This window comes from Photinus pyralis, unplaced genomic scaffold (genome assembly GCF_008802855.1).
Source record: "Photinus pyralis isolate 1611_PpyrPB1 unplaced genomic scaffold, Ppyr1.3 Ppyr1.4_LG4, whole genome shotgun sequence".
In the NCBI taxonomy this organism is placed as follows: domain Eukaryota; kingdom Metazoa; phylum Arthropoda; class Insecta; order Coleoptera; family Lampyridae; genus Photinus; species Photinus pyralis.
In genome coordinates this window covers 4,235,044-4,253,790 of record NW_022170511.1, presented here as the reverse complement: position 1 = coordinate 4,253,790, position 18,747 = coordinate 4,235,044, and the positions used below count along the sequence as shown (strand labels likewise).

Here is an 18,747-nt window from a genome sequence, read left to right as displayed (position 1 = left end):
AAAAAGGTGGACACAACACACTAAACAACCCAAATGGTCAATGGTGTAACCATACATTTTCCAGTATGGGAACGCTCACCATGTTCTGAGAAATCGGCACGTGACTTTGCGAGAGGTTGCCAAACAGAAAGTCTCTAGGACTACTGTAGACAAGATTTTGACCCATATTCTAAAGTTCACAAGGTGTGCCAGGTGGGTGACGCGGATGTTCCCTGATGAACACAAGAAGCACGTCGAAAGTGCTTGCGAGTCTCTGTGCCGAAGAGGGTGAGGAATTTTTCAACTCGAGACTTGAGGCCAGCCGCCAGGCTTTGGTATTCTGGGACAGGAAATGCGTTCTGCTCATTGCAATCTCAAGGTACTACAAGACACTAACAAAGCTACGCCGGGCTATACAGAAGAAAACTAAGGACCGGTTGACAAATGGATTTTATTTGCACCATGACAACGCCCGCCCTCACGTGGCCCACACCACGAGGGATCTCAGCACCAAATTCAAGTGGGAAATCATTGACCATCCTCCGTACAGCTTTGATTTGGCCCCCAGCATTGAATAAGTAATTGCTTATTCAATGCCTATTCCCGTTGAAAGATTAGTGGATTTTTCACTCAACGCTATTACTGTTCCTTAATTTAATTGTACCGTTTCCTCCCTTGATTACCGATGTCGTTTTTTATACCCTTTGTTAATAACACTGATCCATATCATAGTCTACTCGGAAAAATTTCAACATTTTCACTTGAGCGCTTCCGTAGCAAACCCTTGTCATCCGTTTCACAAACTATAACCCGAGGGGTTACTCTGCAAGAAAGCCCATTCCTCTTATAATGATGTATTATTTTTCATATAACGTTTTTTTTTGTAATCTGAAATTTTGTTATGAACTCGCTGTTTTCTATGCTCTTTCCTGTTATATTGAAATAAATATATAATCAAAAATAACCATCAGCTCATTCAAACGATGATGAGTTTCGTATTGTGTTTCTAATTCTAAATTGTAGGCGTTGTAACGAAAAGGTAAACACACAAACTTCATTCGTGCACCGAAAAAAGTTTTTACTTCTTACTTCAAACAAATCTCATGCTTCTTATTTATTAAAAAAAATCGCACAAACTGAGCGAGTATACTTTAAATACCTGTGAGTACATAATATACATAATTAACAAATTTACTTTACATTGCTGGACAAACATTATTACAAATTCAACAGACTCAAGAGTTTAATCTACGTGTTTACTTTGCATTTACCTGCAAATATTTACATCCGGAAGTACCTACTCCTTGTAAAAACAAGTTCCTTTCAGGATTGCCTTTTACATGGACAAAATGTAAACTGGCGGTTAAGAATCATTTGTTAAGTAGATTTGGGGAGAAACCAAGTCATGTAAAGGGAGCTTAATCAGGCTTTTAATTAAAACAGTAATTATATGCATGGCGCTACTTTTAACTTCTATGAATATTCAACGGTGTAATTTTCCGTTCAAGGTTAAAAGGAAAATGCTTCCGCTTCATCATTTCATCCTGAAGTTTTCTTCTTAGCGTGACACTCTTGCCTTTAGTAACTTATGAAGGATTATCCCATGTAAACTATACACTTACGTACGACTAGATTTATCATTTATTCGACAGTTAAATTAAGCTTCCTTATACCCGTAAAGGTTTTCATCATTTTCTTTGCGATCCTTGGCGTACCCGGAATAATTTTCTCGATATCCCTCTTTTCCCTGTTGATCGCTAAACTTGCTATCGACAACATCATAATGGCCTTTATCATGATCTCCATTTTCACCCTGCTTGGATTCGTGAAAGCCAGCATCATAATGTCCACCCTTTTCAAGTGCCCCACTTTCTCCCTTGCGGTATGAATCGGCGTTTGCATATTTATTAAAATGACCTCGTTTGTCTGATTCATCGTAAAAAGTGTTGTCCTTTTTATATTCATTCTTTTTATAAACTTTATGATAACCTGTTGTTTTAGATCCCTTCCTGTGACCGCCAGATACACTATAACTGCCCCCATTAGAGCTCTTGCCGCCTTCATTCTGGTTACTGAACTTTTCCGCACTTTCGTGATGTCCACTTTTGTCACCCCGTTCGTTGTTGTAATATCCCTTATGGTTTTCATTATCGTGTTTGCCTTGCGATCCTTTGTTGTAGCTTTCTTGGGCGTTGTTTTCCTTTTGCCCAGCATGTCCACGTTGTAGAAAATGCGATCCGCCGTAATCTTCGCCATTATGTAAAACGTATCCGTCTAGGCCTCCGTAACCATAGCGCTTAGGCACATTGTACCCTAGGTGTTCGTACAATTGATAATATGGCTCGTAGTACTGAGGGAAATTGACATTTTCTCCGCCAAATCCTTTGGAAAAGTATGCATAACTCACTGGTCCCGAATTTGAATTATAAGCGTATGCTGTAGATGCCGAATTTTGGTCTTGCACTTCAGCTTCACGAACATAAATTGCTCTTCTTGCAGTGGAAGTGACGATCAATACAGCCAAACACGCTGCAAGTGCACCAAACATTTTGTCTGATGTGACTAACGATCGAATACCAATCGCGTCTATTTTATATCGAACGAGTTTCAGTTTTTGCTGTTATTGCAATATTGCAAATCCGAGGACGATTACTTAATTTCTCTTTGGCGGAAGGTACAACTATTCCATCGATCTGTTCATGAACTAGTAATTAATAACCGTGTATTTTACCGAATAAATTGTGCAAGCTCACCTCGACGTTTTTAGATCTGAAGCTTGCGGCCATCGGAGATGATATACACAAAATTGCAGCTGGTGTCAATGCTGTATACACACGAAGGGCTAAACAACCGAGATGATGAGAAATTTAAATGAAATACGTTACCCTATCTCTGACTTTTAACATAATTTACATTGTTATAATTAAGTTTGTGGTTAGTTTAAATGCGCAAGCAAAGGTCGTTTGTCAACCATAACGTTTGTATGAATAGTGAGCAAGGCAAGAATAGGTACTTGCTTCTAAATTGCGAGACCAACACGTAATCATAAGGTTAACATAAATTAAAGGAACTGGAAGAGTGATTCTGTTAATTACGGCAGAGACCCAAACAGGATTGTGTATAAAGAATTCAACAGTGCCAAAGCTGCCAGCCAGTATTAATTGCATATATGCAAATAAACATAACAAAATGGCAAATGTAATCAGTGCAACTAACCGCTGGACTATACTTCGACCCCCGAAAATCGCCCCAAGAATTGTAGAAACTTCAGTTCAATCACGCGAATAAAAATTCACGTTCACGTTCACAAGAGAAATATAGTGCAAGGGCGAATTTATTGGAGCGAATGGTAGTCCAAGGCGCGAATATTCCAGGAGGCTTGCAGAAACGTAATCCCTTTATTCTTATAAAACTTTCCATAATCTTTTCCAATAAAATAAAGGTTTGCTCAAGGTGCCTTTGTTAAGAATTCGTAAGCGAGTTATAAGTCGAAGGGCGATACAAATAAAAAATAAATTTGTTAAGCTGAGCTTTATACGTTCTTAAATTACATAAATGTTAAACTAAAATTACTCTACTGGTACTGGAATAACTATAAATACGTTCACATAATGCTTGCATATAATCCATGAACGTCACAATATCAAACATTTAAGTCAAGAGAATTTGTCACTTTTATAAAATCAGAACTAATTAAGTAATGTAAATCGGTTCAAGATTTAGTCGTTGTCTGTTGAACGTAACACAACGTTTTAAGGAAAAGTTTAAATGACGCGTCCCCAGGTGGTGGAGGCGAATGAGCGTAAGTGACGCATAGGTTAATTCGAGGGATAAGGATACCCGTTGCTTATGAAACAGCGACTGATAGCAACCAAAGACAGCATCGCAGACCAGCTACCCTGCCCGGCTGTCGTATCGTGGCCAAAGGCTTGCCCGGAGTTAAACGGTGTCGACATGTTCGATGTTGTACGTCAACCACGCCGATATACCTGGAGAGTTCAGGATGGCGCGGGGCTTTACCGCCCGGGCAAAGAGGAGACAACCTCAGCAAATAAACTAAATCCTAATGGTCAGAGGGTCGGACTGAGAGAATGCTGCTGAATAGAGGATTAGCAACTACCGATCCCAAACTCGGTACACCGGGCACCACTCCGTTGTACTAAACACCAATTACACGTGTGCAGGGGAACCGCGCGTCCCCCACACTCGTGGGACTCATATGGATAAGGAAAACCCAACACACTACTCCCGGAGCACCTGGTACTGGACAACCTAAAAGCTCTCTGAGACAGCGCACCGGAAGCTAAAAAAGGTGAGGCTGGAACCAAGGGCCTCTAGGAAACCTGACCTCCCATCTACTGAACCTCTCTAAACGACCAGGTTAAGGCACCTACCGAGACTGGGACGCAAAAGCGACACCTGCCTGATGGCAGCACTCCCCAGGGCAGTAGCTCGAAAACGGCAAAAATTGGGACCGTAAACGAAATATAGGGAACGCTGTCGGAAAAGAAGACAGGGCGAACCAAAGCCTGTATCCTTAACAGAGTCGACGCTTTGTCCATTGGAGCGGTTTCGGCCAAAGTCACGGAGTGTCGCCACCGAGGGGGAGCATGCACAGGGCAGGTATCGGTGGACAGGTTGAGGTCGGAGCTAGCGAGAGCATCTCCGTGGGAGGGAAGGAGGGAAGCGAAGAGCCTCCTAAAACCAGTATGGGCACACGCGTGGATCCCCGGGGCTCAAGTAGAATCGGAGAAGATCCTGAAAAGAATCATAATCCAAAATGACGGAGTTACAACCGGCAATTGGCGTGTGGAAGACAGGAAGGAGGAGCCCAAGGGACCAAACTTCATGAGACAAGATACAAGATGGGGGTCACTTGCAACTATCGATCCTGCTTGAACTTCATCAGAGCGGCGTTCGTACTCCTCTCCAACACGAAGGGGGAGACAGAGGAGGTGACAAGCATGGAGTGCGAAGAGGCCACAACAGTTGAGGGGGACCACAACTGACTGTGCCAACCACCGCACTTCAGTAGGTAAGCACGGTTTTATTATTTTCCCGTATGGTAAAAATCGTACAAATTAATTTGCATCACATAGGGCGGCATCTGCCCCCTCTGTGCATACATAACGAAACATCATATTGATGTAGCCCTGGAAAAACCTTGGAAGAGCTGATACTAGGTCTGGGACTGAACTCATCACTGAGTCAACCGAAATCAATCCTAAATAGTGCATCTAGCTAGAAATAGCGTTAAGTTACTACCACTATGGAAATTCGTTGCAGACCGGACGGTAGTAATGCTGGCAGTAGAAGGGGAAGGGAGTGAGAGGGGACTTGTTCTCGGGTCCGCGTACCTGTCTTTCGATCAACCTTACCTACCACACATTGTATCAAACGAAGCGGCAGTAGCCGTATATAGAAATCAAAGAAGAACCAACTAGTACCTCTACAGCGAGGACCTAAAGGTCTATCTCGAGTGCCCGTATTACTCGGCGGAACTGGAGGTCATGTAATCAACCCTTCGCATGCCATCAAAGGTGCTTATGAGACAATCTGTCCCACAAAAGAGAGGAGAACCTGAATTAAAGTAGCTGGTGGCACGAGGGACACTCTCGATTGCGGGCACAGGCTAGGAGATTTTTTATAGAGCAAAAACACGAGGGGGTATGGTTCATACCGAACTACATTCACCGAATACAATAACGCTATACGAAAGGCAAAACATAACTCGTGGAGTAGGTACTGCGAGGAAATTAATTAATTCCAGAAGGTGCCAGACTCCAAAAAGCAACAAAGGAGACCTTCGAGCTTTTGCTTCAATCACACTTTGCGTGATCAAAGACCCTCGCTCAAAATAGCGCGGGCGAACCAATTTCTCTGGAAACGCTTCTCAGGGCGAACATAGGAGATTGGGTTTTGGCTCGACAAATAGTGAACCTAATCAAAGTTAGGTGGGCAATGAATACTTTCCGTCCGTATAACTCGGGTGGATGGAATCTTTCCTGCTCTACTACTACAAGGCCTCGACCTGCTAGCATCCACACTATTAACGTTACTAAGTTTTGCCCTGGGATAAATACCTATGGCGTGGAGGGACGGTATTCATACCGACACTTGGGCGAGACCCATAAATCCAAGCCAAGTCAGTTAGGATCCATCAGTCTAACGTCGTTTTTCCTAAAACTAATGGAGGAACTTATTGAGCCCAGTGCAGAGCTTGCGTTGGAATGATGGGGGCCAACGATAACGACCCCGACAACATCTATGGCGACCCTCTTCAACTTACTACACCCGGTAACTCAAAGATGCATACCTGCCTAGAGTCATTGGCGAGAAGGGATCATGAAGGGTGGGGCATTCACTCATCTTTGATGAAATCTCTAAAGATAAAAGCCCCCGTATGATAACTGAGAGAATAACCAAAACAGTTTGTCTTACAAAACTATTTAAGACGATAATCCCCGCTCGATACGACTGGGAGGATAATTCCAATGTGAAGTGTACTGGTCCTAGGTCACTGTCGTTTGAACAAACAGCTGCACTCAATAAGACTGACTGACAACTTATACAGAGGTTGTGGTGACGAATAAGAAACACCACACCACGTTTGCAATGTGAAGCATACACAAAGGCAAGGGAACACCTATTTGCGAATGCAAAAATTAAACTAAAAAGGAAGTAACGAGGATTCGCCCTTGCTTGACTTTGCTTTGTTAAATACACAGGTATTTTTGAAGGGTAGATAATATCGGCGAACACAATAGACCTCGCAGTGCACGAACCGACTGGGACCACCCCCCAGTACTATAGTTATAACAATAATAATAATAAACGATTATTTGTACAAAACCCTGACACGATAACTTTTTGCAAGGTCATTTGATTTCGCAAGGTTAACTCGAATCGAATACGTTTGAAAAAACCACGTTCCTAATTACAGTGCAACAGGAATACTTTCTATACCATCCTCTTGTTGGTGTTCGGCAGTCTTCCTACGCGTTAACAAGTATTATTTACCAATTTGTAGGTCTCATTTCATCTTCTAAAGCTTGCGCGATTATAGCGACATTATTGCTTAGATTTTCTTCTTTGTAAAACTTGAAATGTATAATTTGCAATATATGGTATCGGGGGGGGGGGGGGGGATTAGTGACTTTCATACACCTATGGAAACAATTTTGAAACTCATTTATTTTCATCACATCCTTTAAAATGTTACTAAATCATCCATGAATGTACAATATTATGAAAAAAAAGGAATAGTATTTAAATTAAATATTACAAAAATTAATCTTTGTCTCTCCCTGCATTCTAATGGTAAAACTTAATCATAATCATCTTATCTTTCAATGCCAACTAACCTAATTCATTGGTTACACATGAGTTTCTAAAAGGTCAAAATACGGAATCATTTCCAAAAAAGATCAAATTTAAGGTCTTACTTTATTAAAGGTTTCTTTTACATATTTCACGACTCTCACGTCCTAAGAACTTACACGATTCAGATTGTGGTGTACATTCATTGCTCGCCGCCGTGCAATATGATATAGAAGAGGATGTGGTATCCGGCAATTGAACAATTCACGCATATTCGCAGTCATTCGCGTTATTCCCTCAGAAAACAGCAGACAGTAGCATTTTTGTACAAATAACTCCACTTTTCTGAAAAAAATATTTAATAAACTTAATGCAAAGAATCGAACCCGAGCCGCCCGATCGCAAACCGAGCATCTTCACCACTAGACCATTATGGCACACATTCAATCGTGATGAAACTGAGTTTGCATGCCGGAATAATTGTGGGGCAGAGTCAGTTTTCGAATGCATGCGGACGTGTCTACCGTTTACAAATATGCTTCCCTGGCATACCTATCAAACAAACTAATACTCTCTAACTGACCCTAAAAATGCATTCGCATAGGTGGTCGGTAGCATAAAAATCATATTTCGTGTATTTGATAAACCTAAATTTATTTAAGACTTAGAAAGGATTAAACGATTACTAGCATAAGTGTTGGGGTCGACAGCACCGAATGAAAATTTAAAAGGGAAATGAACAAGGAGGTCTGCACTGAATCAAAACGTAAACAGTGAAACATTTTTGCATATACAGAGATTTTATCGTTAATTTTCCATCTGGAAACGGATCGTCGGCATGAGATTACAATTTGAAAAGAATGTTAACTCCCACTCGAGTTTCGTAACTCACAAATGATCGAGATGAGGTAGGTATAACCACAAAAGCATTATCCCACTGTAGTTCGAAATTCCCTACGGTTTCTGAACTTTTGAATTTATTGTGCACACTGCTAGAGTTCTTTCAACGTTAAACCTACGAAAACTATTTCAATTTGCATTACTGAAGGCATAGTTTCATTTGTTGCGTTTTATAGTCACCAACTCATCGGTGTAGTGAGACTACTAATTAGCTAATGGCACTGTTTGTTTTGATTTGCAGATTTCTCAATAAATGAAACTTTTGTAATTGGGATAAGTTTGTACGAGAAATCTGTTTCGGTTATTTATGAGGTCAAAGTTAACTTTTAGAAAAAATGTCGCCGTGCCATGAAACACGCAACGAGTTTCCACGTTTTCGCCATTGGACATGCTACGATTTTTTATTGGAAGCTATTGAAACAGACGTCTATCACGTAACTATGTGAAATTGTAACAAAAAAGCGAAATTGCCGGAGTTAAAGAGAAAAAATGCAATAAATGTACGTGTCAAATCTGCTTGCTGCCGAATTACAATATTGTATTTCGGATTTGGAGTATATTTTCATTTATTTCCCGTTGGCAATTTAAAAGAAAAGGAAATAACAGGTATAAAACGTTGGTAGGGTATATTAAACGTCGTACTCCCCCTTCAATTTTGATGTATATTAATAGAGCCCAACCCCCTTAACATATTAATCTATGCTAGCTAGTGTTAACGATTATGCCCATCTATTATTAAACTCATGTTTGGGTTAGGCATTGTAATAACAGCGCCGCCATACTTTGATCGTGCGGTTCGATTAGTTGTTAAACTGACAAATATATTGTTTCCTTTCTATACAATAATTTGATGAATATAACCCGGCCTTAACTATACAACTCCTTTATATAGAGCAAAATCCATAAAACATTTCGTTTTTATGACCAAATAATTATTATCTTTAAAACGTTCACATAAACGAATATAATAAAGAAAGAATTTCGTTCACTTAAATGAGCAATTTTTTTTGCAGAATGGTATCCTTATGAAAGTTTGCAATAAGTACCTACACACTCCAGTAATAAAATTCAAAGATTCGCAATCGTTGTTAATTAAATAGCAATAATCTTCCGAAACGATATCGTATTATGATATATAAAGGAAATATTAAATTCAAATCGCTCTTCAGGTCAAGTAAAGTAAGGTGTATTAAAATTTTACAAATGAACACCACGAGAGTAAAATCTTCTCTAAAGAATCAAGGAACAAGCAAAGCAAAAGACCAAGAAAGATCAAGAACACGGTAAAAATACAGAAAGGTACCTTTGGATTACCTCTAGCGGGAGAATAAGAAAGCTATGAAGCGAAAACTTTACCACAATGAAGTTGCACAAGAAATATACAGACAGCGTAACGGTAATCAAAAGGTTAAATTTTGAACGTTACAGCGTTATCTGCCTAGTACGTAAGAATAAATTTAAAAAATAATTTTAGGGATGGACCAAAAACTGAACGAGGACTTGGGAAGAATGACATACGGAAAAATTGAATAAGAAGTTAGAACATGAACATGGATGAGCTGGAGAACTTTAAGGCGGTGGACAGGATGTTTAGAATGACTTAAGAAGGACGTGAGTAAAAGTGAGCAGTGTGCCTTTAGATCAAATCACATTGATAATTTGTAAAATAACGCTACGGTGAATATAAAAAGGTAACTATCTAGAATTGCCAACTATAGAAACTGATTATAGCTACATAACAAACGATTGCTTCTTTAAAATTCAAATTTACTTTCAAATGTTTTATTTTTACTTAATTTTTGTCTATGTTGGAGTAGTGCTTATACATTATTGTTGTGTAAAAAGCGTCATGTAGATGCTATTTCGGTCTACACACAAAAAATAATTACGGGACATCCTATATATGAGTATTATTTCAATTTATTAAGTTTATTTCACATGAATTTGTACTTTCCTATTTGTTTTCCCTTTTAGAAATTTTGTTAATTGCGTAATTCTTATTTAAATTTTATTGCTCTTGTAAATTATTCATTATTCAAAAAGGTTGTTTGCGATAAAAGTTTTATTATCAGGCAAAATTTAGTTAACGCACGTGTACTTGTGCTGATAAAGATATGTAGCCTGCGTGCGAGGTAATATGTCCAAACAAGCTTTGAAAGGCGATCTCTATTAGTTTTTTGTTTGTAGAAACCAAAAGATCTTATAACCATCAAAATCTGACTACCAAAACCGAAAATAGAACTTGCATGATTTATAACGCTATGGCCCTTACTTTTCCTTTAAAATGGAGGAATAAGAAAAGCAGTCGCATGTCGACCAGAGAAAAACGATTTCCAAAAGATTTTGTCCTGTGGAATTCAAAAAAATTATAAGCGTCAGATGACCAGTAGAAACGAAGATAGAGCATTTACATAGAAATGCTAGAGAATTGGTGGCTAACCTGTTAGCTCCTCTGGGAGCTGTTAGAGAGTGTACACTAACAGTGTTACTTTATTTCAATTATTTACGTATAGTTGGCCGAAAACTTCAAAAAGAGTTTGGTTTGGAAATGCTGTGCAGTAATGTGACGTCATCTACGTTAATGAAATGCAACGGAGTTTATATCGAACAAAGTGTATGACCACAAATACTACGTAAAATGATGAGCCAACCGAACAAAAAAATGTCACTCATTAGACGTCCACATTTAGTGTAGGTATTAGTCGAGTATTTCTCGTTGGCGTGTCATCCAAATTATGTTTAACACCAAACGAAATTAGATTTATTAAAGTCCAATAATTATTCTTTTATGCTCGCTCAGAAATTACTTTTAATTCCATAAACTATATGGAATTATAAATGACTAGGTACCATTTAATATTTACACGTTATTACCAACTGAAATATGATTGAATTCTATATTCTGAGCCACAGACTTTCATTTTCTAACAGTAAATGTGTAAGAGGCATAAAGCAATTTTGAGACCATAATTAATCTTGTAGCGGCTGGTATTTATAAATGATACATCACAAACTTCCACTACGGACGGATACTTTATTAATCTCTCCAGAAATGAGATATGACGAAGATACTTTTGGAATCTTTTGGTGTTAGGCGATGTACTCCGACGCATTTCAGAGTGGAGCTTTGATACCTCGGAATGAAATAAAATTTGTCCATTCGAAAGTTTAAAAGTTCAATCAAAACTTTCTATACATCTAGAACTAAAATGAATTGGGAGCACCGCTAATGGCGATCTCTTTAAGTCAAATATGAAAGTAAAGAAGTTACACATTTCAATTTAGCTTTTAAGTTTAACTTGATTCATCGTAACAATATTAAAGTGATACTAAGGTCAAAAAGTTTTTGACATTCATTTAATTAGCCCTTCATTAAACATAAAAGTTAATTGACTTACTTAATTTTCATTTTTCAATCTTTCCAATCAGTCAAGCAAGACTTTCGTAACGAACCATTGTACATTTTTGCATATTAACAAATTTTAAAATAGTCAAAACGGACACTTATTTCCTTTTCTTTGTTTCTAGTAGCTAAACAACGCGATGTGGGTAGTGGGTTAAAACTATACACTGTTTGATAATAATAAGTTTGGTAAGTATTAATCATCCATTGCCTTGTGTTACCTTCCGATTCCAGATGTGATGCAAAGATATTTGATGCAATCAAAGAGTATTGTAACGTAAATTTAATTACGTGATTAATATTATATACAATTAATTAACAAAGTATTATTTATTACTCACATATGCACAATTTATAACAGCGCGAACTATTTATTAAATTGGGATTCTCTTGAAAGGCAATTCGATTTGCTTATACAGCAAACTCGAGTTGCTCGCAAACGCAAAACACGTATATTTCCGGGAAAGAGTGCAAGGATAGATAGGTAGAGGTAAAGGGCAATAAGAATGGTTAATTTTTCCACTGATCAGCGCACATAAATGAACGCTATTAATGTCAAAAAACTGTACCGGCACACACATGGAACTGGAAGGTAACGAAATGTTATGAATATATTACCGTGCGTCCCACGTTGGGCGCCAAATAATAATGCTGTGTGCAACGGCAACGGTCACTAAGCCGTTCACCTGATCAGCTAGTTCAAATTAAATAAACTTGATTGAAAAATCTCAGTAAAGACTTCATTTTATTAATTTAGGAACCTCAGCAGCCTTCATCACTTTCAACAATTCCAAGGAATAATTTAAACCAATTTTGAATCACACCTAACATAATTATGGGCATGAATATCAAATTTAACATAACAACTCTAATCTCGTGCTTAATTAAACACAATATTGTTCATTGACAAATAAAATAACATTTATTCGGGCTACACACAAATTAACAAAGTTGAAAGAGAACGAGCCTTGTTTTTTTTACACATACCACGTACGCAAGCGTTCGACAGATAATTAAATGAAGAAATCTTTACTTACATCTTTACTAATCCAATAGTCTGGTCGTCAAGAATTTTTCGATATTCAGGCACAATCAGAACTGATACAAACGTTGACAGGTTTAGGAACTACATTTCTTTTCTATTAAACTGGATATTGATAACAAAAAAACTCGTTTGTTGAATTAGATGACAAAATTTGGTGACTTTTCGGACGGTAGAACACTTTTACTTTTCAGGAATGACAAACCTTGTCGAAACAGCTGCTTGGTTTACTCTCACTTGAACTACTACTTTTTCCGATAACGGATTAAAAACTTCACACGACCTTTTACTAACTCGTTTTGTGACGTCGTAACTTAAATCTCTCAATACGATTACGTAACTTCTACACAATTTTATTATAATCACCAATTAGACAAATAGGGCCGACTGCCAGAAATAACCGCATCCAACAGGCATCTAATAGAAAGCCCTGTTTAAACAATGTCTGCTGTACTTCCACTATAAAATAATCTCGCCCTTTTAGATTTCGTAAGCAAACAGCCAATCAGAACCGAATTTGAATAAAGCCAGTTTCGAAATAAATTGCACACCTGTTGTTTTCTTATCAGCGATAACGCGCCCTTATCTTGAAACTAATTAAATTTCACCTTACGCAACACGATAACCAATTTTTTTTATCACTAACGCCCAGATATATCCTTTTATAACTCATGGAAAATTCAACACCTTTTAACACCTTATCTAATTTGAGCAATTTACAAAAGCGAAAAATTAAACAAAAATTACGCATCTATACAAATTTCTAAAAGAAAAAACAAATACTGAAATATAAATTCAAACGAAACGATCACACTTTGTGTTCATTCGCACGAATCCACCACACACGACGCTGTGATACGTGCAGCAAGTCCGCGTTCTTTCTTGTCACCTATTTTGTTGGGAGTTAGCTCGTATATACAAAAAGTTATATCTGTTAAACTATAGATGCCAGAGGACCAAAACACCAAATGAAAAGTATTTGTACACTCTACAAATGCGAAACCGAAACAATAGTGTAATGGAACGGCACGGCCATAACAAGATGAGAATTTCCCAGTATCTTCCTTCCTCAGAATTTCTTGATTAACCTATCAAAGGAAACTTGGCTATCGCTAAAGGCTCTCGCTGGTGATTGGAAATAACTGAGAGGCCGTACAAAAGACGTAATTATTATATTACTCTATACACCAGTAAAATGTTTAATTTCGCGCCGTAGACGCTCTGTGTCCTTTGTGTAATTTTGGAAAGAGATCGTCAATGCGAGTGAATTAAATCCATTTCATCGAATTGAAATGAATTTCGACAAAATTCGCTTAACTGGTAAATTATGTTTATAATCGCGCCCTCCAAATTCCCAAAATGCTGAAGATTTAACTGACAGAAGCTATAAACCTCAATACAGCCCTCTATAACCGAATACCAACATCGATCGATGCGGCGAAATGCAAACGGAAATTTTAATTTTATTACGACGGCATTTATAATTTAAAATGTGGGATCAATAAGTTCGTGATAGTCCCTAAAAGTTGCGACCATGACCAATTTATTTGGTAGACTCTCTGAACTTGACACGATACACTTTTTCGATCGAAATGAATTTGAAATGAACCCAAACAACCTAAATGTAAACATCCTAGGACAGTGTGTATGTGTAAAACAGTAATTACACGAATTCACTGATACCATCTTCATGTTGAGTTGATCGGTTCTCGTTATTTCAGCGTCCAATTGAATTTGCCGCGAGTTGTTAAACGCAAATTTGCTTTTATGTTTTGTACTGTACGCACGATTACCTTACCTTTTTTTGTATCTCTATTCGGTTCATAAAACGTATAGACCAGCATTAGTTTACTTAATCGAGTCATTTACGCAACAATACAGGTGACAAAGGTAAGGAAGATAATGTTTTGTACTCTCCACTTTAATGGGATCATGTTGTTTCGTTACAAGTGAACGATATCATTCCAGTATAGGGGTGACGTGCCCTGCTTGTAGATTGCTTCTTTTATTTCATCTTGTTTGTACAACTTTGGATTAATGTGGCCTGAAAGGGGTTTCTACTGTCTTAAAATTCTAGATAGCGGTTGGTGATTTTTGGCTGTCCGGAGAAAGTTAGCTCGAGTATATTACGTAACAAGCATTGCGGTACTGTTTTGAATAGTATGTAATTCTCAATGAATAAGAAAAGAAAGCGGTGTTTTCTTTCTGATCATTTTTAAAGGGCGGCATCAGCGGTCCATGGTTTGAAACCGTTTCTCCATTGAAGATGACCAATAGGGAATGATCCTACAAGATTACTAGTTTACTACACGGAAAATATTACTGGTCAACGTGAAAGTGCAAGTTTTGTATACTGTCCAGAAGAGTGGAATCATAGATGTTGTAATAGGCTTCTTGCAATAAAGGGGTTGACCCTCCCTTGTTTAGGTTAAATTTATCGAATTTCCTAATTTGAACCTAAAATTTTTCTACAAATACATTGAATTGACCTCGGTTAGCTCTTTACGTATATTTTTTTATGATGATGGATTGAATGAAAATTTCTCCTTTTCTCTCTACAAACCCCTTTACAACTTTCACTAGGAATTTCATCTTAGATAGATTAATTTTCGTGGTCACGATCTTTTGAACTACCTTAATTCAATATCAAACCTAATAACAGTATACAACAACATTGTTGCACAATTCACCCCGAGATTCACCCTATAGTTAATCAGAGAATTTAAAGATTCTCTTTATTAAACCTTACACAAACTAACTTGAAATGAAGGAACAACTGATTTTTCTAGCAAAGCCAGTGTGAATGAGTTCATAAATGATAAAATGCATGTAATAAAACGGCCTCAATTTTCCTTGAGAATTGTTCAATCAAAAATTATTTAACTATTTACTTCTGCAGACAATGATTTTCATTTCGAGGAACGATGGATCCAACTCAAAATGATTTTCAGATTAAACAGGTTTTAGGGACGCCCCTCTTTATAGAAACAATATTTCAGAAACTAACAATGGGACTTGTAGGTTGGGTCGTTAGCGACGGATATCTCTACTTCTATTAATTTTCTAGGGGATCATTTGTAACGTGTTTTTTCCTACTTGAACATTTTTATTAATTTATTTGACATTCGATTTTTACTCTAATTTATAATCAACATTCTGACTTCATTTAGGTATTTCCTTTGTAAACCCGTGTAGTTTAGATGTAAGTTATTTCTATGGTACCTAGATTTGTTACTACCGTAGTTCTTTATATTCGCCGCTAGAGTTCAGGCTATGTACTTTTCTAGCATAGATATATAAATACATAGATACAGCCATACCCCAACATAGTTCAAAAGGACGTACCATCTATTACCATCACTTTCGGCACATTAATTACGTATAGCGCTATCCTTTATAGAGGTACCCTGAGCATGGAAGGCAAGATTCGCATTATTTATTATAACTGTCAATCAAATTGTTAGCACAAATCACACAGAAAATTATCAAATTTGAGACTTTACAACATAAATAAACCGCCTTTTTATTTATTTAAATTGCATAGCAGCAAAGAAATGTTACATTTAAAATGGAAGATGTTATTTAAAAAGCTGGCAAATGAAGAATTTGAAAAAATTACAGCTGACAACTGGAAGAAAGTGTGTGAACATGTGGAAAGTGATTAATTTAAAAGAGAAGTTATATTGGTTGATGTTTCTGAAGTTGACAGTGATGATTCGGATTTGTCAATTTCATCTGATGATGATTCGGATTGTGAACTTTTACAAACGTAATGAATGTTGACTAAATGATTATTATCACCAATTGGATATCATTGTTAAGATGTTGTATTTATTTTAAATAAATGTACACGGCGTGTAGCTTACTTACTACAATTAGCACTATAATTTCAAAAAGAAACCCCACCGATTGTACAACATATGCCGAAAGGGAGGCAAGACGCGTAGCGACCAAAATTTGATATTGCACGCACACACAGTCTATAAATCTCGTTTTCCTAAGAATATTGCACGGATCCTTCTTTGTGATCATGATACAAACGCACTGCATCAACATCATATAGGCCAAAATGATAATTGGAAACGAATTCACTTCCTGTCGCAACTTAATCTCCGTTACCAATACGCCCAAAACCATGCAATTAAAATTAAAATGTTGAACATAAACTTTACTTACGGTTTTTTTGGTATTCTGTAAGCCAGCAATGAATTCACTGCAGCACATCATGCCAAACAAGGTAAACATAGTCCCAAATTTGAATGGCGTAGCTCTATGTAATAAAACTATTTCAGGAATAACAATTATGGACGCGTCTATCATTATGGCAAGCACTAATGTTATTCGTATTCCATTGATAACGCAATAATTACATAATATTTAGTGAATAAACCGGCCATTTAGTTAGATTTGATTTCGCGCGATCGTGAAATGTGTCAACTGTCACATGACTTATGGGACGCGCTAAGTTTGTTTTAAGCGTCCGATTCGCGTACGACATAGAAGTTAATGCAATAAAAAAGAGATAGAACATGTTTCTTCTTGGTTAGAAAGTAATGGAGAGATGTACAAATTTCTTTGATATGTTTTTTAAAAACCGAGGTACGTTTGTTAAGGATGGCTGTATCTAGGTATTTATATATCTATGTTTTCTAGACTTCTATCTCTCCTTCAATTCTGTCTTCTCTTCTGTATACTACTACGTCAACAGTCATTGTGAAATAATTATCTAGGCCGAATTTGACATTGGAAAATTCAACCACCACATACATAATTGTGGCGGTGTCGAAGAAAATACCTTCCAAACCCGATTTTGTCTACTATTACTTTTGTCACTTCGAAAATTGATTCCTGTTAGTTTGATTACGTTGTACCCTTCAGATTTGCTTGTTATACGACGTATGTGCATTGTAAATTAGTTTTTACGAAGTTACCGGGACTTATACCGAAACCGATGTCTACAATTTTTTTCTTACGATACTTCACCCATTACGAAGAATTGGTCGTGTTGGTTTATTTACATTTTGAATTAGTTAAATTATATTGCTATTGTATAGAAATTTAGTTATTTGTGAATCGTAAAGTATTCTTGAAGTTTGTCTCTGTATTTTACCGGTTTGTACGGACGATACGTTTTCGAGCCAAATGTTGCTTTTGTTTAGTTAACGTGGTTGAATTATTGATTCTTATTGAGTATTAATTACAGTTTTTATATACGATTTGCTCGAGTGTCAGACATTGCTACTGCAATATTTATTTGCGCGCTATTCACTCTTCTTGTTTGTTTGTGGATTTATCTGTTACAGATAAGGCCGAAAAGCGCCCTTCTGAGCTCAACAGGCCATTCCACCAGAGTTCAAAGGTAATCTTCATTTTCGACCACCTTGATATATCGTTTAAATATATTGGTTTTCGATACAATCGAATTGTAATACTACATTCGTTTGACAGTCATTTCACAATTACAGCTCCGTTGTTTTCTGCGGCACTCTGCTTTGATATGGATAATTTTCCAGACTACGAGTTGGTCCCTATGCAAAATTGTTTTAGAATTAAAAATTGACATTTCAGATCTAGATATTACAATGTCCTATTTGTGATATTTTGAGATCATTTATTAAATCACCGTCGATTGTGACCACAATTATTGTTATGTTCTACCCTGTCAATTATTTTATTTCTTTAGCTTATGGAGACCAGAACAAGGATCTCTTAGTCTGCCTTTCCATAAGTATTCTCTCGCCTTGTTTAACATTTACTAAAAACTAAGTGGCGCCTATCCGGTTTACTATTACTATATTTCATTTTTGCTTCGTTTTGGCTACTGTACGAGAACCCCGACCCCCTTCTACTTTACCTGAGCTTACCGTGTGCTTATCTACTTGTAGTTTTATTACGTTTACTCAAAGTGAACACGTCGGTCTCAGGACGACTGACAAGTCTTTTTGCATAGATGGTAGGCAAGCAAAATTTCCATTACTACGACAGTTTGTTGTGATCAGGTTTTTACACGGTTTTGAACGTTTTTTATTCACACCAAAGGAGAAACATTCACTGAGCAAAATTTCCGCAACATATTTTTTGTTAATGTGTTTTTGGGTACAGG

General features: G+C 37.3%; 1 protein-coding gene across 1 annotated transcript; it reads right to left on the bottom strand.

Annotated features, from left to right (window-relative positions):
- Nucleotides 1-1,143: 1,143 nt before the first annotated feature.
- LOC116168688 (uncharacterized protein DDB_G0290685-like) lies at nt 1,144-2,803 on the bottom strand. Its single transcript, XM_031484638.1, has 2 exons — nt 2,733-2,803; nt 1,144-2,683 (listed from the first exon to the last, which is right to left on the bottom strand). Exon 2 carries the CDS (start codon nt 2,525-2,527, stop codon nt 1,637-1,639), a length of 891 nt encoding a protein of 296 aa, XP_031340498.1. The 5' UTR covers nt 2,528-2,683; nt 2,733-2,803; the 3' UTR covers nt 1,144-1,636.
- Between the last annotated feature and the right edge of the window lie 15,944 nt (nt 2,804-18,747).